The sequence below is a fragment of the Pelodiscus sinensis genome, chromosome 1, assembly GCF_049634645.1.
Source record: "Pelodiscus sinensis isolate JC-2024 chromosome 1, ASM4963464v1, whole genome shotgun sequence".
Classification (NCBI taxonomy): domain Eukaryota; kingdom Metazoa; phylum Chordata; order Testudines; family Trionychidae; genus Pelodiscus; species Pelodiscus sinensis.
In genome coordinates, this window is record NC_134711.1 from 100,761,758 (window position 1) to 100,784,483 (window position 22,726).

At 43.7% G+C, this 22,726-nt stretch overlaps 1 protein-coding gene across 4 annotated transcripts in view; it reads left to right on the forward strand.

Moving 5' to 3' along the window:
* Positions 1-14,766: 14,766 nt before the first annotated feature.
* KIAA1549 (KIAA1549 ortholog) overlaps positions 14,767-22,726 on the forward strand; it is a 185,446-nt gene continuing 177,486 nt past the window's right edge. For all 4 annotated transcript variants that reach the window (XM_075939466.1, XM_075939447.1, XM_075939458.1 and 1 more), the window contains exon 1: positions 14,767-15,297. Coding sequence is in view for 3 of the 4 variants with exons in the window: in XM_075939447.1 (XP_075795562.1) it covers positions 15,057-15,297 (241 nt within the window). In the remaining variant the exon portion in view is untranslated. The remainder of the gene's footprint in view (positions 15,298-22,726) is intronic.

Consider the following 22,726-nt stretch of genomic DNA (forward strand, 5'->3'; position numbering starts at 1 on the left):
GTTGTTATATTAGTGTTTATGGGTGCTAAAGAAAAAATGTGAGATTGGAACTGCAGCAGATTTTAAGAAGCAGGGATTAGGTGATAGGAGATTAATGAACTAACCAATTATCTTTATTTTTCTAATACAATACAAGTAATTCAGAGGGGTAGCCAAGTTAGCCTGTAACAGGAAAAACTTAAAAAACAACAAATAGTCTGATAGCACTTTAAAGACTAACAAAACATGAAGATGGTATCATGAGCTTTCCCATCTTCATGTTTTAAAGTGCTACCACATTATTTGTTGTTTTTTAATAAAAACAATGACCTTCTTTATATTTTATTTATTATCTTGATCCCAATAGCACCTAAAGACTGCAATTAGGGTTTGGGATGGTAAGTAAAGTACACACACAGCAAAATACACTCTTCCCCTCTCTCCCAAAGAATTTACAGTGTAAATATCTCAGGTAAATTTGACTATCATAACAGTAGACTAAGACTGATTTGTTATTTTTTACATCACATAGACAAACTGGGCAAATGTCAGTGAAATATCATATCCCTTCATTGCCATGAACAATGCAGGTTTTGAAAATCAAGCCACTATGGACTGGCTTAATCTGCATGAAGGGAAACTGAGGTTGGATATTAAGAAAATCTTTCTAATTATAAAGGATAGTTAAGCATTGAAATAAGTTATCAATGGAAATTACAGGACCCCCATCACTGGCAGTTTTAAAGTACAATTTAGATAAACATCTTTTAAGGATGATCTACGTGAACATTGTCCTGCTGGGTGAGGAGGGTGGACTAGATGACTTCTTGCGGTTCCTTCCGGGTAACCGATTATTGATGGAACAGTAACAGCCTCACCAGCCTGAGCCTGTATCTTGATTCTAATATAGTAGCTGAGGGTGTGAGCCAATGATTATAGGAAGCAAATACAGCGGAGGCAGGTATAAATGAGCAATGTGACCAGAGGGCAGGAGACAGCATACAAAAGGAGTTCTCAGGCATCGCCTGCAAGAAGATCTGTAAAGAAGAAGCTGAGCCTCTGGACCCTGAACAATTATAGCAAATGAAGAGTATATTGGTAAAAATTATTTCCCTGAAGTAGATAAACTTAACATAAACTGAAATGAAAACTTACCAAGGCCTTATGCTGCAAAACCCCAAGACTGATGGTAATCAAGAAGGGTTTTGATGATCCATTTATATTTGTTATGCAACAGCTATCAAACATACATCAATAAAGAGTTTCCCACATTTGGCAGAAGACAGAACAGTTAATCGTCAAGTGATCCCTCCCCTGTTACCCATGCCCAGCTTCTGAGGAACCCATTTCTACTCATCCTGGCTAATAGCCATTGATGGACCTATCCTCCATGAATGTATCTAGCTCTTTTTTTAATCCCGTTAAAATCCTGGCCTTCATAACATCCTCTGGCAAGGAGTTCCACAGGTTGTCTCTGCCTTGTGTGAAGAAATATGTCCTTTTGTTTGTTTTAAAGCTGCTATCTGTTAATTTCATTTGGGTGACCCCTAATCCTTGTGTTATGGGAACAAGTAAATAACCTTTTTGTATTTCCTTTTTCCACACTAGGGATGTAAAATCCCATTTAATTGGTTAAGTGGTTAAATATTATAGCTAGCCAGAGCCGTTCCCGCCTGTGGGGTGCCCGGGCCCACCATGGACAGAGGCTGCTCCAGGCGACCAAAGCAGGCACTGTCTGTAGCAAGTCCCCCACGAGGCTGGAACAGCCTCCTGCCTATGGCAGGTGGGGAACTGCTCCAGCCCCCATTTTTTAATGGTTAACTGGAACCAGTAAGCATCACCCATTAAGGTTATGATTTTATTAAGACACGAAGTAACGAAGGCACTTCAGTCTATTTGCTCAGGAAAAAGAAGCATTCTGGGAACATAAAAAGATGGCCTAGTCTGTGAGCATTGAAAGAGTTGAGACAAAGAAATAGTAGGTACTAGAAGAGAGAGGGAAACCTAACCAGAATTCTTTAACTGTCATTTAAGTCTCACAGCCGACAATAGAATGTATAACTACTATCCAAAATGTTTGAAGGAAAATAAAAAAGTGTCTTTACAAATATTCCCCCCTCCCAAAAAAATAGCTAAAGAATAGTTAAGGCTGGAAGGATGTTCGGTTATCTCTCTGCAACAATCCAAACAAAAGCATATTTTTAAAAAGCACATATGTGGCTCAAAACGTTGACAGCAAAGCTTTTCTTTTTTCAGTGGTGGTTGTGGAGGTGGCTGTGCATGTGTGAGGGAGGGAGGGAAGGGGGGATTCTTGCCCTTGCTAATTTATACCTAAAGAAATCAACAATCTGACCCCAATGAGCTATGTTAAGAGGTCACAAGTCATTACTATGGTTTGGACTTTTTGAGATAGAGTGAGAGCTGTCAGAGACCTCTTGCCTAATTCCAGAACCTAGCAAGCATTAGCTTACCCATTTCTTCTCTTACCGAGAACAAAGGAATAAGTTTAGTGCTAAAAAGAAAATTTCAGGACTCATCAGCAAAGTTAGTCCTGAGCCAGAAGATGCCTGAGCCAGAAGATTGCTGCAGCTCAGCCAGACTGGACACCTGACACCTAAAGTGATTCCAGGCAGACCACAATTAGATAGACATGCAAAATTCTGTGCAGAGAAGCTCTTCCTGTGATCTTCTTCATTAGAGTCAGCATGGACAAGCTTCCCAGTGAGATCAGAGCGGCGGAGCTGAGGTTTGCATCCACCAAGACTGCACATGCTGTAGTTCAGTGGCATCTACAGCCCCTTAAACAGATGCCATTTTTAGGGTATGTTTACACTGTAAAGTTTTTTCAGAAAAACGGCCGATTTTCCTAAAAAAACCTTCACTTACGTCCACACTGCAATCGCATTCTTTCAAAGAAAATCGAAAGAACTGAGGGGTTTTTCTGACATTTCTATGAGGGCTCTTTCGGAAAAAGGTGTGTGTGGACGGGGAAGAGGGAGCTCTTTTGAAAGAAGAGGAAGAAGAAAAAGCACAGGTGCCCTGGTGGCCACTCAGTCCATAGCAATCACAGCTTAAATGCAAGATAACGTCCATTCAGTGTGGACACTCTTTTGAAAAAGCAGATTGCTTTTTTGATGCGCTTTTGCTGTGTAGACACTCTCTTTTGGAAGGAGTTTTTTCGGAAGATCTCTTCTGGAAAAGCTTCTTCCGAAAGAAGCCTGCAGTCTAGCCATAGCCTTAGAGAGAGAGAGAGAGCAGGGAAGAGGACACAGGAAGCAGAAGAGTGAACCTCAGCCTATGGCTACATGTGGAGCCGGGTGCGTGATTTCCAGCTTAAGGAGACATACTTGAGCTAGCTCTCACTGAACTAGCACTCTCAAAATAATAGCATAGCCTGGGCAGTAGCATGTGATAGCACGGGCTAGCCAACCCATGTACAAGCCCCCTCTGGGGTGGCCCTAGACTAGCTGCCAGCAACTGGCACCCTAGGCAAACCATGCAATCGGCATCCCCACCTCCAAACCCCTCAATGATATTGTGCCACCATTTGGCGCCCCATTTAACTTGGCGCCCTAGGCGACCGCCTAGTTCGCCTATATGGACGGGCCGCCCCTGAGCCCTCTGGGACCCCATCAGTATATATCTGAAGCAGCTAGCTTGTGCCAGTGCTCACTGCTGCCTATTCTATGGGGACTAGCTATACTACTGTTTTTAGAGTGCTAGGTCAATGAGAGCTAGTCTGAGTACGTCTACATGAGATGAGACATCACTCACAGTTCCAGCTCCAAGCGTATTCCTAGCCTCAGACTAGTTAATTTCCTGAAGTTATGGTCCTGTGGCATTTTAAGTGAGTTGTAGATAGTGAAACTTTATGCCTTAATACCCTAATAAATTTAAAGTGCCACCAGATTCCTTGTTGTTTCTCCTACCTGGATTCCCCAAATAGTCAACAAACTCAAGAAAGGGGAAAAAATCAAGAAAGCTCACAAGGTCTCTTGTACTAGCATCAGCAATGGCTCTTACCCTAAACCTATAGTCAATAGGCTTCATAAATCCATCAACTTCCAGAGCATCTTGGCAGTGTAACACATCTGAAAACAAGGACAGGCTGATACAACTCTCCTGCAGGGGAGACATTTTGATTACACTGAGTACCCCAAGTTACCAAGAGACAGAATTGGCGCATCTTTACACCTCCTAAGATGCTTTAGATAATTACAAGTTATGGGCTCAATGTGGGAGCACATGGGTGAAATTTAAGGACCTGTTGTATACAAATCATTCTAGACAATCTAAGGGTATGTCTACACAGCAACATTATTTCGACATAACTAGCATTATTTTGAAATAACTTAGTCTGTGCCTACACAGCAGGCAGTTATTTCAAAATAATGTCGAAATACTGTCAAGCTGGAGGACTGCTTACTCTGACTCCTGTAACCCTCGTTGTACGAGGAGTAAGGGAAGTCGGAGGAAGAGTGCTCTATTTTGAAATAAGTGCTGTGTAGACGCTCCCTATTTTGAAATAAGCTACACAATCGATGTTGCTCAATTTGCGTAGCGTATTTTGAGTTAAGCCCTTCTATGTAGACACACCGTAATGCTCCTTTCTGAACTTAAATTCTATGAATCTATTAATCAAATAAGTTTGGTAGTCTTTAATGAAACATTGCAGTTTTTGCCTGAGAAATATCCCTACTTGACAGAGGGTGATTTTTTAAAGTTGCATAGGGATTTTAATATAGTGTCTGACTTCCGGTTTGACATGCATCCCAGCCTCTGTACATAGCAAGCTCATACCATGCTGTCAAATGTGGAGCAAGACCACAAGCTGGTGGTGACCTGGAAGCTTCTGTACCCACCAGAGGACATCACTTTCTGTTCCAAAGTTCAGCCAGGCCCTTTCTGGGACAGAGAAGATTGTTACGGAACCAAAATAACCATTAAATTGTTTGGAATTCATATTCTACATCCAGCCACTGTAATGGATATTGCAACCACATGCAGTGGTATTGGGGACTATTGCATTCACTTTATGAATGTTATAAAAGCTACTGAATTTCCAGGCACATCCTTGCAGTCCACTTCTTGCTCAAATGGAGAATTTGGGGATGCTCTGAAGCAACATGCAGTAAGATCTGCATTTGAGGAGGTGGTCTATAGCTGGACTAGAGAACATTAAAGATAAATGGCACACTGACAAGTTATGTTCAGCCGAAATAAGTTTTGACATGAGAAACTTCTAGATGTTTCTCCAGACTAGACATTTTCAATGTTCTATAAGCAATTAACATACTTTTCTTGAGATCATAACACATGGAGGTGTCCTTGAAGCAATGGCCAGAATCTAAGCATTTCTCATCCAGGTTATATAACATACTTGTTACCAAACATTTCAGAGCTACACTCCATAGTTAATATTGGTCTGGGGATCTTCACATTACATTAGAGCATGACAGCTGTCAGGAATCTCTCAAATATTCCTTTTCGGTCTTGATCCACCACACATAAATAAATGTAGCACTACATAGTCCACAGGCTGCATTATTCTCCAGCTAGTTTAAATAAAATTCACCAATTATAAATGTATTCCACCAAGAATGTAGCCACTACGGCTCAGCCTGAGACATCACATTTGAGACTGTAGACACAATTCCAGGCTGTAGTCAGCCTTTCACCACTGAATAAGCAACAAATTGACTGAGCTCCAGCCAAAACCCAGGGACAAGCTGAACCCATCTCAAACCCCTCCCCCAAGGTTATTCATTCAGAATACACTTCTTTTGTTGGCAAAACGTTTATTGCAAACCTAAGTACTACTATAGTACTCTCCCTAGGGATGTGGAATTTGAATTTAAGGCCTGTGTTCATTTTACCCACTGTAGCACATTATACTGAACAATGTTTGTAAAATCCTGGGGTCGTCACATGGTTACTCTTGAACTGATCTGACAGATCCCCTTTAGAATGGTCTACACATTTCTGTCCTCTTACTTACTTATTCCATCGCTAATGAGATTTCAAACATTTCTAGGATTATTTTACTTATGCTTTCATTAAACTAATTTCAATTTAAACTTTAATATAAGAATAGTCACCATTTCTTAGCTATTTCTCTGAGGCTGTGGCATCCTCTGTATATAAGCTTGTTAATGCCACAATTTCACTACCTCACTGTGACCCTACTCTGAAATGCAGTCTCCGTGTCACTTTACAGAGCTCCTTGTAGCTCTCTGGCTGATGGCCAATGCAAATAAGTAATTCTAAAAAGAAAGAGGTTTTAGTGAAAATGTTAAATTAAACCTCTTCCAAAAAGAGGGGATTCAGAGACAAGGGAGTAGAGCAGGTGAACACTGAGTATCTGAGCAATTTGGATGGGTATCCAGAATCTTGAGTGAATCAGTGTTTTGGCTAAGTGAATTTGATTTTTATTTGGCGGACATAAATGTTCAGATCATTGGGGTTTATTCAAAGTCCTTTTTCAACCGGGCCTTAGAACAAGGAATAATTAGCATATGAGCTACAAAATTTAGTAGCAACAGCAGGAATAAAACCACTTTTTGTCCTCAAGTCCTTCCCCCTCCCCCCGCAAAAGAGTATCCCTTCTCTCTATAACTGTGCCGTCTTTCGCATGGTGTGTGACGGGGGTTTTGCTGAGCAGCACCCGTTGACATGAATTCTATGTTCTGAATAGGAGAGGGGCGGGACGATAGTGAAAGCCCCATGCAAAGCTTTGAATATATGACCCTTTTGATTCTGTCATCCAGCACTGCTTACTGGATTAATATTCCTCCACCTGCTGCAGACTGTGTCATTTCTGCACCGAATGGGATCATTCTGCCACTGCACACCAAAACGCAGTACCTTCCAATGTGAACATTGGCAGAAGCAGTGTAGCAGTTGCCAGGCAACCTCTCTGAGCAGCCAGATGAATGAAGAAATACTCGGGTCAAGTGACAGTATCACTTTCAGGTTTACCTGATCTTTTCAGGGTGGCAATAATTGCTTTTCTTCTGCAGGCAATAATGAGCTCTTACATTTATGTGGCACTTTCGATGCTGGGAATCGTTGACATGAGTGATGGTGAAGACTTATTAGGCCAACTTGTTCATTTCCCTGCCAAAGAAGGATTTCTTCCTCCAGTGTGTTCTGCAGAGCTGTGTAGTCCACCGCAAAATGAGAGACAATTCAAAAGTCCTATTGATTTCACGAGTAGGAATTATTTCTTAATATTCAAGCTAAGTTTTCCTTTGCCCATTTTCACTGGTCAGCTGCAAATTAGACCCCTTTTTGTTTCTCTTGCATTTTTTCCTCTGGTGAGAGGCTTCACTATCTTTACCCCTCTTTGAGTAGAACAATGTGGTCCTTCTACTTGAGTGGGTCTCTGTACAGCTCCTCTATCAGCCATATTAACCAGATAGGCCCAACTGCATTTGACACCTGCAATCTCTTTTCTTTGGGGAGCGTGAGGCAGTGGCTGATTAAAATGTCTCAAAACAGCTTCTTCAAAACAAACCATTATTTATTCCCTGAGGTGTGCACAGAGCTAGGGGAAAACATACTTAAAGGCCTATCCACCCAGGACTTACCTAAGCTTCATTTTTACATTGCAAGTTCCTCTCAGCCCAGTCAACCCTACTGTTAGCCTAGGACAGACATGCAGCCCCTGATGCATTTTTGCAGTGTGTCCCTAGCAGGGACTCATGTCAAGCCAGCTAACCACTCATTCTCTTTCTCTTGAGGCTGGTGTCTTTTACAGGCTAGGGGAAAATTAACCTGTGGCCTGCTGGGAGCCAGATAGATGGATATTCCCCAATTAACAGCTACCCCATTATTTCCTTAAGAAGCCCAGTTTTTTCTCCCTGATGGTACCTTTTCACTCTAATAGTTTTGTTTCCCCTACATGATTTATTTTCATGGGGTCAGGCAGAATGCTTTGAACAGGAAAACTGGAGAGAACTGGTATCTCTCTCATTCCCCACACATAGTCTCACTGCAACAAGTACCAGAGGGGTAGCCATGTCAGACTGTATTTGCAAAAACAACAAAGAGTCCTCTGGCATTTGAAAGACAATCAGATTTATGTGGCCATAAGCTTTCATGGGCAAAAACCCATGTTGTCAGATGCCTCTACCAAAGTGGGGTTTTGCTCACGAAAGCCGATACCCAAATAAATCTGTTAGTCTTTCAGGTGCCATGGGACTCCTCATTGGTTTTATAGTCTCACTGCGTTACTTCTGGTTATACCCACCTGAAATATCCCAAACTCTGAGCAGAATGAACTCAGTAGGCATAGTGAGGATCTGGGCAGTAGCCTGCAGGACTACACTTAGGTGTGAGACTGTAAAGGAAGAGACTAAGAGGTAACATGTGGAAGGATCTGGTCTCCCAAAGTGGACTGGATCACACTTCCAATCAAAAAACCTGAGAGTTCTATGGTGAGTCTAGGGATGTCAGTTACCTTGGGGCTGGAGTATCCATGGGGAAAAATTAGTGGCTGTAGAGCACCCATCAGAGCTGAGATCCCTACCACTGCTCTTCTGCCCTTGTGCCTCTTGCCCGCTGGTGAACCTGATGACCAACTCCTTCCCTGCCCTCCTAATGCTTCTGGAGCTCCACAAACAGCTGATTTGCTGCATTCAGGAAGCTCAGGCCTGGCAGAGTAGCAACAGGGGTGCAATTGGGGGAGAAGGTGGGGCAGGGGCAGAGGCTTGGTGAAGGGCTAGAATAGGGGAGGGGTGAAGGCAGAGCTGGGGAGGGGGAAGAGGTGAAGGAGGGGGAAGGGCTTGGGGGAAAGAGTGGAGTGAGGGCGGGACAGCATGCAGGAGGTACTGGAAGTGAGTGAGAAAGTTGATCAGTGGGGCCGGTGGCCCCAGATATGACTCACTAAACCCCTGGAGTACTCTTGTGGACCAATTTGAGAACTGCTGTGCTAGCACAAAACCCTGGCCTTATGCAAAGTATCCCTGAAATTAAAGGTTCTATGAATGAACCCAAGGGGCCTCTTTAGTGGATTTAAATGCAGTAGCATGGTCAAATATATAATTTTTCATACTGTAAAAAGATTTCTAGTCACAAAACATAAGTTGTAGATCTTTCAAATGCACATAATTAAATGTGATATATAGTATATGATTTTTAAGGACATTAAGAATATGATTCTTACATTTTTAATTCACTGTTTAAATAATTCATTGGAAGCATGAAACTGAAATCTGCTTGGTTTCTAAAGTTTTTCTTTCCGTTTTCCCCCCTTCCTGTACTCTGATATGCTAATGAGTGGCTGCTAGTTTGAGAATTCTGGGTTGTTGGCATAGGGTAGATCTTGAGAAGCTGTTGGTATTGATTTCTATTCTAAAAATAAAGCGCTGAAGTATTTGTGTATACATGCACATGATGTGTGCGTGCACACAACTATATAAAGGTAAGATCAAAATTAGGACTTATAATTGGGACAGTTTTCATTGAAGTATGTGCCACTATAACTTTGAAGGGAAATATGTAGATTAAGTAAATGTAATTTGATTAGAACTTTCAACTTTTTGTTATGTTGTAAGTTAGTCAGGTGGCCAGAAAGGGATCCCAAAACAAGATGCTTTGCATTCCTATTAATACAGTAGAAACCAGAGATTGAGTTTAACAGAATTCCTAGACTGTAATGTGAGAAAGCAGTGCTGCAGAGTCAGGACAGCCAGTCCATTTATTTCTGTCTGATCTTGGTAATAAATAATTGCGGTGGCCAGTGGTCACAATCAGTCAGTCTCTGAGCAGTTTTATGACAACCAGCACCACAACTGATCCTCTGAATGATTAAGGGGAGTTACATACTAACCTGTTTCTGATCTTCAGGGAGGTTGTGGCAGTGGTAAAAGGCCCTATGGATACAGGAAGGTGGTAAAGAAAAGAAAATGTGGCAGGATGAACAGTTCCTTGAGCGTGGCTTTGAGGACCTACTGAAGATGCCCTCTTCAAATACTGTTTAAGTTTACTTTGCATTTTCATTTAGCATTTCTAGTACCTGCGACTGGAGACTGCAGAAGTATAACGGTCATCACAATGCAAGTTTTATGAGCATATGGAACAAAGTAAGATTTACACTCTTTGGGTACATCCACATTGCAATTAGGCACCCACCGCTGGTTCATACCAGCTGACTCGGGTTAAGGGGAAGTTTAAACATTCAGGCTCTGGCTGTAGCTGGAACTCTGGGACCCTCCCATCTTGTAGAGTTCTAGAGCCCATGCTCCTGCCCTAGCCTGATTGTCTACACCACAATGAAACAGCCCCTTAGCCTGAGCCCATGAGCCCTAGTCTCCCCCCCCACATGGCACCCCATCTCCCAAGCATGTGGTTTTGGGGGTCACTCACCAGAGGGGTCTGGCGCCATGCAGCAGCAGTGGTCACACCACCTCCCCCATTCCTTGCAGTGGCAGGAGCCACGGCGGAAGTGGAGCAATTGGTCTGGCCAGGACTGACTCGTATGCCAGGAGTTTGAGACCCCTGAACTGAAGGATTAAGTATCTTGTGGCCTAGCCTGTCTCTTTAACGCTCACTCATGCACTGAGGAAGGGATGCAGAAACAGGTGTACTTCAGTGAGAGGCAGCCAGGAATTCTGCTGGGGCATCAGAGAAGTACAGGTTGGAGTGGAGGTTCTCCTATCCTTTCAAAAAGCAGCAAATGTGTCAGGTTGGGACAGCTTCCTAACTGGGTGGGGGAAGGAGAAGGGAGGAGAAGCTAGCACAATGCTGCCCTCTCATGAGTTTTGAAATATTTACTGTTTTTAAAAATCCCAGATCCTAGAGTCCTGTGAGTGAGAGAATCTGATCTCTTAGTTGAGAAAAATTAACTTTCTAGCCCTCGTGGGTATGGAGCAAGGATGGAAAACATGAGCCCTAACGACTCAAAACACAGAAGGTAAATAAAAAGAGCCCACAATTATTATTTTAAAGCGCTTCTTGTAATTTTTTAAGACTTGGGCGTGGCAATCCCCCTGGCCTTGCCACACGGCTAGCCTTGTGCATTGCCTGCACTCCAAAGCTACTCTGCAACTGGGAGGTGTGATACCTAGCACGGTAGGCAGACTTGTGCTAGCTCAACTTCCCTCTAGCATACTAAATACAGCAGGATGGATGCTGCAGCATGGGCACAGGCTAAGGCTATAAGCCTTCCTGATAGCTTTGGTTCAAACTTGGGCAATTTGTCTGAGGCCCTGCTGACAGTATTCTGCAGAATAGCCATAGCAATTGGGGCTGCCCCCAACACAGGCACATAAAAGTGGGGAAATGCTCCCTTTGCCCTTTCTTCTCTATCTATTTGTGTGCCCATGTACCGTGGCGCTGGAACAGTTTTTTGGAGGGTGCTGAGCTGCATTCCACCTTCCTGCTGTCTGCACCCTTCACCAACCCCTAGATCTGGGGCCTGGAGTAGGGCCATGGTTCTGGGAGAGGGGGATGAGGACAGGGATAAGGAAGTGGAAACTAGGGCCACAGCTAGGGGTGGCTATGGAGCTCCAGGCCTGGGGCTGGAACCTCACATATGGGGCTGGCAGCTGGGATCCCAGAGCCAGCAGCAGAACCCCCAGGGCCAGTGGCCAGGATCCTGGGGCTGCAGCAGAGCCTCCATGGGCAGCAGTAGGGCTGGTGGTCAGGACCTCAAGTGGCAGGGGCAAGGGCCTGGCAGTCGGGACCCCCGGTAGCAGGGGCACAGGGCCAATTCTGGGGATTCCAGGCACAGAACTAGAAGTTCTGCAGCAACCCCTGTACTCCTACTTCCCATGCCTATGCTCATACAGGGCCAGTCACACTCTGGTTTTACATATGCAGCTCAAGAGACATGTATTGATGAAATTATGGTGCAAGTGGATTTGGGTCATCATCATAATGATACAACAGAAAATATACCAAAAATTCAGGCACTGACAGTCTATGATACTAAATTGGATTTCCTCAGCATACCTTTGGTTTCAGACAATAAAAACAGTTTGAATGGTGAAAGATGACAGAAAATAATTGGGAAAAGGGCTTCACTTTATAACAACAGAATTTTCTCTGTTGTGTAGACTTTAGATTTTAATCTAAAGGTGAGACAGCCCAGCGAATTAGGATGCAGATAATTGGGGATTCAATTTATGTTTTGCATTAGTATAATTACATACAATTGAGCTATTTGTGTACCTGTTGCAAACAAAAAGAAGTAAAATATTTCCAATGAATAAAATACAAAGACTGTGTTTAGAAGGGATGCATTGCCGGTCTGTACTAAACACTAGTTGCATGGAGAACATTTATTAAAAATACTGAACTATGTCTATATGTTTTTCTGAACCTAACAGCTGACTCAAATAGATTTTAAATGTGAAACTTTTCCTCAGAAACAATAACCATTTAGGATTCACTGCCAAAGACATAATTTTCACTGAAAGGGACATTAATTAAACATGTCCTTTACCTAATCTTAATTGTATGTTGCATACAATAGCACTGAAAAGAACTGGAGGGGAAAAGCCTCTTTGTTCAGAGAATGCAACTGCTCATTTCAGTAAACCTTCTGTGATGCTGAATATCAACAGAAGTTGCACCTGGTGCCTTCTTAACAATTCATAGGGGACAGTCTTATATTCTTTTGTGATTCCCCCATAGCCCAGCTGAAAAAGTCTAAGAAGGGACTGTACTAGCCCTCTCTTGCTACCTTGCAGTTGCCAAGGTGGTTCAGCAAGACTATTCCGGGCAACTTAGAAACAGTGGTTGAAAATACTGTTCCCTGCTAGATGAGAGATGTAGAGCTGGCCTCTGAATACGCCACTGTTCTTGCCATTCTAAGTTTCAAACCCGACAAGTCTCAAGTACTTAGCTCAATTGTTGGTTCACTTATGCTAACAATTAACATATTTAGATTCTGATCCTGCAAATGCCTAGTTTAGTTGTCCCCTAAAAGGACTGAGGATAGATACACTTTGCCATGCTTTCTTCCATCTTTAATACTTTGAGCACAGTCAAATGCTCAGGAGGCTTTGCCAGCAAATGTTTCACAAAATTGCTTAAGAGAATGTGTGTGACAGTCAAGAGGGCCAACAGACTTGCTGGGCCTCTTGTTCAGGTGGAGAAGGGCTTGCTTTGCGCTCCCAGAAGTGGCGGGGCCTTGAGAAGAAGGGGTGAGGCTCAGGCTCTGGTGCTTGCCTTGTAGGGTTCCAGCAGCGATTTAAAGGGCCTGGGGCTGTCACTGCTTCCACAGTAGTGGCAGTGGCTGGGAGCCCCAGGCTCTTTTGAATTGCCAGGCCACACAGCACTTGTGGGCTGTCTACACTGGCAGGTTCTTGCGCAAGAATCTGCAGAGCGTCCACACTACCTGCCTGCTCTTGCACAAGATTTACAGTACGGTGTCAGAAGACAGGGCTTCTTGCACAAGAGCTCCGCTCTTTTCTAACAAGTGTAAGCTCTCTTGTGCACGAGCTCTTGCTCAAGAGGGCAGTGTGGACACACCGCAGGGGTTTCTTGCACAAGAATGCCCTATGGCTAAAATGGCCATCAGAGCTTTCTTGAGCAAGAGAGCATCCACACTGCCATGGATGCCCTTGCACAAAAGCACATGGCAGTGTGGACATGTGGATGCAAGAACCCACCAGTGTAGACATAGCTGTGGATTGTGGGATTGCAACCACTAATTCCATCACCATAACATAGTTTATGTTTTCCGCACATAAAATTTTCTGGTTCTCTCAGACTCTTATTACAGCATAAAGAAGGCGTTGCCAATTCTGTGATAGTTTGTTGGCATGACTACAGCATCTACACTACAGCCACAACACTGGCACAGCTATAGTGCTGCAGTTGTATCCTGCTGTAGTGCCTTAATCTGACCACCTGCATGTTTCAGGCCACAGCACATCACACATCCACTCCTGTAACAATCTCTGAGTGAGTCCCTGAAGACCTCAAATCATGATCTGAAGACTTCAAAGGAAGCTGTTCAACACCAGGTAGCAAAGCCACCTTTCCGGGAAACAGTAGCTAGATCCAGGGAAGAACTCTTCCAACCTAGCCACAGCTGGCTTAGGCAGCCTGCAAACATTCTGGGCACAGACTAAGTGACAAGGAGTCCTGTAGCACCTTATAGACTAACAGATGGATTGGAGCATAAGCTTTTGTGGACAAAGACCCACTTGGATGCATCTTACGAAGTGAGTCTTTGCCCACAAAGCTTATGCTCCAATACATCTGTTAGTCTCTAAGGTGCCACAGGACTCCTTGTCACTTTTGCAGATCCAGACTAACAGGGCTACCCCTCTGATACTTTGCACAGACCAAGCCCACCGTGTCATGTTTGCACGAGTTAACTTTTTCTCAGGAGGGCAGGCTGGCAGCCTCACACCCCACCCCACGCCAGGGCCGGGCCAAGCTGCCTGTTTTCCATCTCCCATCCCTTGGGAGCCGTCGGGCTCGGCTGGCTGCATGAGGAGCTGGAGCTGCCTCGGGCACGGCCCACAGGACCCCGCCATAGGACGGGGCAGCGCCTAGGAGACCGCTGCGGTCCCTGCGCCGCCCCCGAACGAGTCCCAGCGCTGCAGCAACGGCACGAGGCGGAGCCTGGCGACGTCACAGGCCTCCTCCAGCCCGCTCCCGCGCCCAGTCCGGGCCTTGCCCCGCCCTCTGCGCGCGCCGGGCTGGTCGCGCGCGCGGTTTCCCCGGGCTCCCTGTGTGTTGTGCCCGTGCGCGCGCGGAGCAGGAGCCGGAACCGGAGCCGCAGGCGGGCACGTGGGCGCGCGCGCGCTCTCTTCCTCCATCCCCCCCCCCTCTTCTCCTTTCACAGGCGCGCGCGCGCAGGTGCCGGGCCGCGCTGCTCCGCTCCCCGCCGCCGGGCCGGCCCCCCGGGCGGGATCTTCAGCGCGTCTCCGGGCGGAGCCGGGGCCCGCCGCGGCCGGTGGGATCGAGCCGCCGCCGCAGCAGCAGCAGCAGCCGCCGCCGCCGCCGCCCCACGTGAGGAGCCGAGCCGAGCCGGGCCGCCTGCAGCCGGAGCTGCGGCCGGTGGGGGAGCCCCCTGGCTGCCCGGGTGCCCATGCACGGCAGCCCCGCGGGGGTGGATGTGCCGAGGGGGGGGCGCCGAGCCAGCCCAGCCGTGGCGCTCGAGGGATGCCCGGGCGGGCAGCGATGACTTGAGGCCGGGCTCTGCCATGGATGGGATGACACGCTTCATGGTTGCTTTGGTGACGCTGCTGTTCTGGTGCCCGGGTCCGCCTGGCTGCATCGCCCGCCGCCCGGCCCTGCCAACGGGGCTCCCGGCGCTGCTGTCCCTGCTGCTGTCCCTGCCGGGCTCCCTGACAGGTAAGGAGACAAAAGGGAGCGGAGGCCCCGATTCGTGGCTCCTCTGCCTGGCACGGAGCAGTGCTGTGCCAGGGGGCCTTGCCCCTGCTGGCAGGTGTGGTCCCTGTGGGTAGCACTGCACTGAGGCTTCTTTGTACTGACGACTCCTGGCAAAAGATGCCAGGCTCTGATTTGTTCGGTGCCGTGTAGCAAAGGCCGCAGTTAGGTTGTTCCGGGCTATTTTGTGCCTGATACTTCACTGCATCCCTTTTGGGATACAGGCTTCTCCCCATCTCCCAGAGAGGACGGTGCTTTTGTTAAAGGTGTAAGAGGGAGAGGAGTAGTGTCTAACTACATTTGAAAACGGCCGTTCCCATTCGTGTCCAAACCCTCATGCTTTGTGTGTTAGGCAGACTGAAAGCAAGTCGTTGCAACAAAGCTGGGTACAGGGAATTTATCCCCCTCCCCCCAACATTTAAAGAGAATGTGCTTCCCGAAAGGTATATATATTAAAACGGGTTTTTTAATGTTAAGGCGTAATTTATTAAAATAAGCAGACAGCCTTTTTTTAAGGCAGGGTAGCTGAGTGACTCCTATGAGCATAGAATTATAGGATATAATTCATATGGAGTGGTGTTAGTCCCCCCCCCCCATCCTCCTAAATCTGCTTGGTAATCGGCTGTTTCACTATTCTATGATGTCATCTGAAAGCTGATGTGCTCTTGGAGTCCATGCTGCAAATACATTTCCAAAAACTTGTATGCTTCTGGGGGATTGTTGGCAGTCTCTCTATGTGTGCGTGGTAGTGGTGGCTACAGCAGCTTTTTCAGTAAAGATACTTGGATGTCCTGAATAGTTTGGTATTGGGAAATGTCACAATATTAAGCTGTAATAGCATCTGCAGGAATCCAGATACATTGTTTTGTTTTCTGAATGGAACCACAAAGTGCTAAAATTGGAAAACCTTGCCTAGTATACAGCTATTTTTAAAACAACAAAAAATGTAAACAGAGTAGTGAGACAACAACTGTCTGAAGATGATTGCTGTTAATATTTTGAATGAAAACTTAATATTTTGTCAATATTTAAATTACCAAGGACCTGGATTTTTAACCCATTTTTGTCTTGACTGGTTTAAATGAAGCTGTATTGTAGTTGTTAAATTTTATTACAAAGATGTGGCATATACACAAACTTTGTATTATCTCATTTTTATCAGTAGAAAGTTGTGCCAGCTTAAATCAACAGATGACAGTTCATAAAACAGAAACCTTGTGTTTGTATATTTTTGTTGAAATCCCAGATTAAGATTTTTATTTGAACATATTCTTAGGTATTAATGAAAAGATAATAAACAATAAAACATGTCTTAACCAACCGCCCCATGGACTAGCCAAAGCTTCACATCTAGGAAAGAATTATTTTTTTTCAATTAAGGGTTAGCAAAAGTGTAGTAGCAATGACGGATATATTTGTAAGTGTTGAATCTATTTAAAAAACCTTTTCTGATGGGAGGATTACACATTTTTCATGATACACTGTACAAATGCACAGAGAATTGTTTGTTAATATTTGATCTTCATCTTTGATATTTGTATTGTGGTATATTGCATGTTTAAGGTCTGATCCAATTCTTTTGCAGCAAATGGGAGATTATCCATTTATTTTAAACAGCTGGATTGGACTCCCATGAAGGTTGAAAACTGCCAATAAATTTGAGATGCTATATATAGGAATAAAGTTTAGCTATGATGTTTTAGGGAAGTTTCAAAGCTGTCTCTGGAGAATAGTAAAAATATTTTTAGCTGTTTATGGCTTTAGACAATAAGTAGAGTGTGACTTTTGCTTTGCCACACTTGTTTTAGTTAGAAGTCTTTAATCACAATGTCTCTGGGCCTCTGGACATACTTGTGGTACTGTTTTTATAATTAAACCAGTGTCTAGTCAGTGGAAGCAAATCCTTAGAGGAAATATGGGTCATCCCAGTAGTGTGATGATCATGTTAAAAGTGTTGCGAGGGTTCTGAGAACCACTGCAATAAGAAAAATAAAATTAATCTGAAGTGCTTTATAAAAGACCAGTACAAGAGTTTGTCAATGACTTCATATCGTTGTTCCATGTCGTAACCTTTTTTAGCCATACGGTGCTTTTGGATTCACTAAAGAGCATTTGAAAAAAAGAGAGGTGATCATACACCTGCAGTAAATCTGGCGTAGTCTGTAACGATTGCCTGACAGATAACACTGCTTCAGACTTTCATCATGTCTCATTGAATACAAATTCTTCTGATTGTCAGTGGCATTCATGTTTTAACGGTTCAAGAGCCACTAAAGCAAACATACCACATAAACTGTACAAGAAGCTTATTACAAGATAATAAAATAGCTATTCTTTAGAGCATCTTGCTTACAGTTGAAGTATTAAAGTGTAATTACTTTTGCTTAATTTACTTTCTGCAAAACTTTGACTTCTGAAAACTGGGAAATAGAGTGTTATAGTGAATGCCTGCCCAGCCTTAACTCTGCCTTGTTTGAGCAATACCCCGTAACACTTGTACTCACTCTGCCTTTTCACTACGATACCCAGATGCTACCTGCAGCTGCCTAACACTCAAACACTGAGTCTGTTCCCCAACAGAGCATCACACTTGTAAAAATTCAATAGCCATTTCATACCCTTTTACAACCCCATCACAATTTCACACACTATACCACCTAAATCTGTATAATTTTCTAGACATCATTAAACCGCAGACTGCCCTCATATTCCATCTCACTAATGACAATATCCATGGCAAGAAGATCCCAGGACCCTGTTGTTTGATTAAACTGCACAATTCCATGTTCACATGAAGAGGACTGAAATCTCAAAATACACATGCACTTCTTTCTTTGATTCCCTCACACTGGGATCCTCAGGCCCAGATTGCTTCATGTCACAGTTTGGTAATCCTCCTCAAATTAATCCTCAGATTTCCTTATATCACAAATTCACTTCTGCCAGTCTGCCTCCACTACTTCTTCTGCCATTCGGTTCAGCTACATTTAATACCCTGAATGCAACTGGAGTTCATACAAATAATTCTTGGTAGCTCTTGCCAGCTCCAGGAGGCAGAGTTAAAGTTATGTGTACCTAAACTGTGTATTTCCAGGTTTTCAGAAGTCTGAGTTTTGCTGAACTCTTGTGTTCTGGAAGGGCATGAACATCTGTAAGAACCCTTAATTCTTTGTTTAGTGAGGTTTTTTCCCCCATATTTAATTATTACAGAAGTTAGGGATTAATGTTTCTCCATGAGGTGGGAAGAAGTCCTAACAGTTTCTGTGCAGTCAGGAAACAAATTGGCAAAGAAGCAAAGGTAGACCCGAACTTTATTCGTCTGTTTCAGGCTTCCCTTTTGCTGGAGGCTGTAGTATATTTGAGATGCTAAACAAAAATTGGGACACTTGAATGAGACATGAGGGGTCAGGAGGGTTCATGGTCAGTTTAAAGTTTTCTAGTGTCATTTAATGTACATTTACTATATATTGCAGAGAGTTTCTGTCTGAGTGAGTCATCACATGATGAGACGTTTGGCCTTCATTTACTAGTACATAAACTTTTCTAAGGAGAGTGAGATCGCTGGTTGAAATACTCTGTTTCAGATTATGGTTTAAAAGCTTTGATTGTAAATAAAGTGAGTTTTGTGTGTGCAGTTACTCATGGGCAGCACTCTAAATTAGGGATGTGAATGGTTAACCAGTTAACTGATAAGCATTACCCTTACCGGGTGATGTTTACTGGGTTACATTTAACTAGTGGGGGCTGCTCTGGCAGGCCTGGCTTGGTCAAAGCAGCGATATGCAGGAGGGGGCACTCCAGCCTGGACGGAACAGCCTCTGGCCACGGCTGGGGGAGGTGGGTGGGGGAGACACTCCAACCCGGCTGCCCCCATTCAGTCAGTTAACTGATTAAACGGGGTTTTACATCCCTAGTCTAAATTAGGGATGTTAAATATCAGTTAATTGAATAGTCGATTAACCTCATGAATTCTTATTGGTTATTCGACTATTCTATAGTACCTGGGAGGGGGCAGCAGCCAGTGCGCTCTGGCCCCACTCTCGAGAAGCCCCCTGCCATTCAGTGCTGCTGCCTCAGTATCAGTAGCAGCAGCATGGGGTACCAGGTGGGAGCTGGTCCACAATGGGGAGCCAGTTTAAAAACCTGCCCCCTTCGCGGACCAGCTGCCTGTCACCCTGCAGCAGTGCGGGGTGGCAGCAGCTCCTGTCCAGAGGAAGTCTGAGCTCCCGGAGCTGGCACTGAGCCGATCTGCCTGCCTAGCTCCTAATACACTTTAAATGCAGAGCCACAGCGTGGTAGGTCCTGGACCCATTGCAAGCTAGGACTGATCTGGGCTGCTGGCCAGCCTGCTAAAAAATGTACCAGTGTGTATGTATGGGAAGAATCCATGTAGTCTGTAGCATTAACCTACAAGCTTTTGCTTATCGGTTAATCAACTACACGATTATATCCCTAGTCTAAATTGCAGAACCATCACACATGGTTTGGCTCAACTTGGTAGCGTCTAGAGACCAAAATCAAGTTTTTATGGAGGAGAACCCTGTAGGCTTCAGATAAAGATAGTAGTTGGGCAAAAAGAGAAGGTTGCTTGTCAGCTGCTCTTGCTTCCAGTTACTTAACTTTCCCAAGTGCACATACAGCATTAATTCCAGATTTAAAATGAGTATCAGGGAAGCTCATGTGTTATAGCTGGGATAGAAGTCATGCGACACAAGAAGACATAAAAATCCCGGTCCACGTTAGAAGTCTGGTTTGAAGATGTTTTCAATTAAAAGCCAACAGTGACCTTATATCCTGTCCTTTATGCTGAAAGATGAAACAGATTTGGGCTTCCAGCCATGGACTTCCAATTCTGCAAAGATGTAAAATCTTCCATTCTTAAAGAACCAAAAAAAAAAAAAAGTTTCCTTTGTCTTTCCAGTATGCATGTGCTTTTTATAGTAACACAGTAAAAACTTATTTAAAGGCATATTAACTTAATTGCACTTTTGTCAGAAAATGTTTTACCTAAAATGTTATGACAACTGAAAGAGACTAGAAAGTATCTTCTGTCTTTTCAGATTTTGTTTGTGCATTAGGGAAGTACTCTTATGAATAGTAAATTTTGCTTGTTCCATCATCAATTAGTTAAAAAACAATTGTCACAGGGACGTGGATAGTTGGAGAATCTTAATCTACTGTAGGCTAACCTTTTGTTTTTAAACTGACATATGTCAGAGAGAGAGAGAGAAAGAGGGAGTGTGTCCTTCTAAAGACACAATCCCCTTTTCAGTACTTTCTGGGGAAGTTTTTTTACATGAAAACTAAGGAGTAATTCCTTCACTGTTACACACATTTATTAGTTCTTATGTTCTATCTTATTATTTGACACTGTTTCTTTCTCAGGCTTTATATAAAAAGTTTATATTGATCAAACTCTAGAATCCTTGGCTATGTCTACACTGCGGAGCTATTTCGGGATACCGGAAGTATCCTGAAATAGCTATTCCACGTCTTTTAGAAAGAGCACTATTCCGAAATGTCCCTTACTCTTCGTGGAGTGAGATTTACAGGGATGTCAGAATAGCGAGCCCATTAAATTTCAAAATAATGGGCTCGCTATTCCGACATCCCTGTAAACCTTGTTCCATGAGGAGTAAGGGACATTTTGGAAGAGTGCTCTATTTCAAAATTTGGCACTGTGTAGACAGTGTCAAATTTTGAAATAAGCTATTTTGAAATTACCTCGAAATAAGCTATGCAATTTGCGCAGTGCAAATTGCGTCGCTTATTTCGAGGTAAGGGGGCAGTGTAGGTGCACCCTTTGGCATTAAAGGATGATACCAAGTTTCTAAATTTAAAAGAAATGAGTGAACTTTTTCTTTAAGGATGCTCACAGTCAGTGTTCCCTCTAAGCTACAGCTTTACAGGCGATGAATCAGCCTGCTCAGCCAGAGGCTCATGGAGCTGACTGACTGGGCGGGGCTGATTAATCACCTGTGAAGCTGTGCCACTCAGCTTAGAGGGAACACTGCTCACAGTCATGCAAAACCTTATCAAAATGAATACTTGTTTGCAGATGTGTCTGTAAGGACTTTATTGGCAGTTCAGAATGTCATCTTAATGTCTCTGGGTATAAAGTACATTTGAAAAGAATAAAGTAAGAGCTCTGAATTCTGGTGTCAGCCTGTATTTTGTATGTGTTACTTAGTCTGGAAAAAAGTACATTTTAGAACCATTCGGGTTGTAAAACAATGTATTGGGACTGTCTCCTCTTCCTTTGTCTGTAAAGCCAGAAAGCCTTAATTACAATGTTTCCCAATTATATTGTTCTTTGAGGGAGAAAACTTTTTAAAAAATAATAGCTTTTTATAGATTTTAGATTTGATACTTTTCAGGGCTACAGCAAGAATTGTGTAGTCTATTGGAAAAGCATACTATTCAAAAGGGAAGACATGCTAAAGTTTCTATTTCTAGTTCTCCTAGGGCATGACATATTGTTTTTAAAGCTGTCACTAGTCATGGAGAAGTAATATTCAAACCTGGGTCATGTACAATGTGGCTTTTAGGTGAGGGAGGTGGAGAGTGGAGTAAAAAAAGAAATATATCCTGATAACTTTTAAAAATAACAGTTGTTCAGACTCTTCTGGATTAGTGGTCAGAGGGCAGGTGAAAGAAAATCAGAGGTGCCTATTCAGTAGTTATTCACACACAATCACAAACCACGGCAAAAGTGGTGCACATAGTTATGTTCTTAGCAGCCCTGTGGTTATGAAGTACTACATTTGTCTGATGGGAGGAAATAAAATTAAGGTAAGGAGCTTCACTTTCTAGCTTCCAAGATATTATAAATGGTTAAAACCCCCAAGAGTTCTGAAGGAACTCAAATGTGAAATGGCAGAACTACTAACTGAGGAATGCAGCTTATCATTTAAATCAGCTTCTGTACCAGATGACTGGATGATACTTAATATGATGCCAATTTTTAGAAAAGACTCCATTGGTGATTCTGGCAACTCCAGGCTGGTAAGCCTAACTTCAGTACTGGGCAAACTGGTTGAAACTACAGTAAAGAACAGAATTGGCAGACATACAAATGAACATGATTTGTTGTGGAAGAATCAATGTGGTTGTTGTAAAGGGAAAATCACGTCTTACCAATCTATTTGAATTCTTTGAGGGAGTCCGCATGCATGTGGACAAAGGTGATTCATAGACTATAGGCTCTTAAGAAAGGTAAGCTGTCATGGGATAAAAGGAAAGGTTTTCTTATGGATTGGTAGCTAGTTAAAAGACAGGAAACAAAGGGTAGGAATAAATGGCAAGTTTTCAGAATAGAGAGAGGTAAACAGTAGTGTCCCAAAGGGTCTATACCGTGGAAAGTCTTATTCAACATATTAACTAATGATCTGGA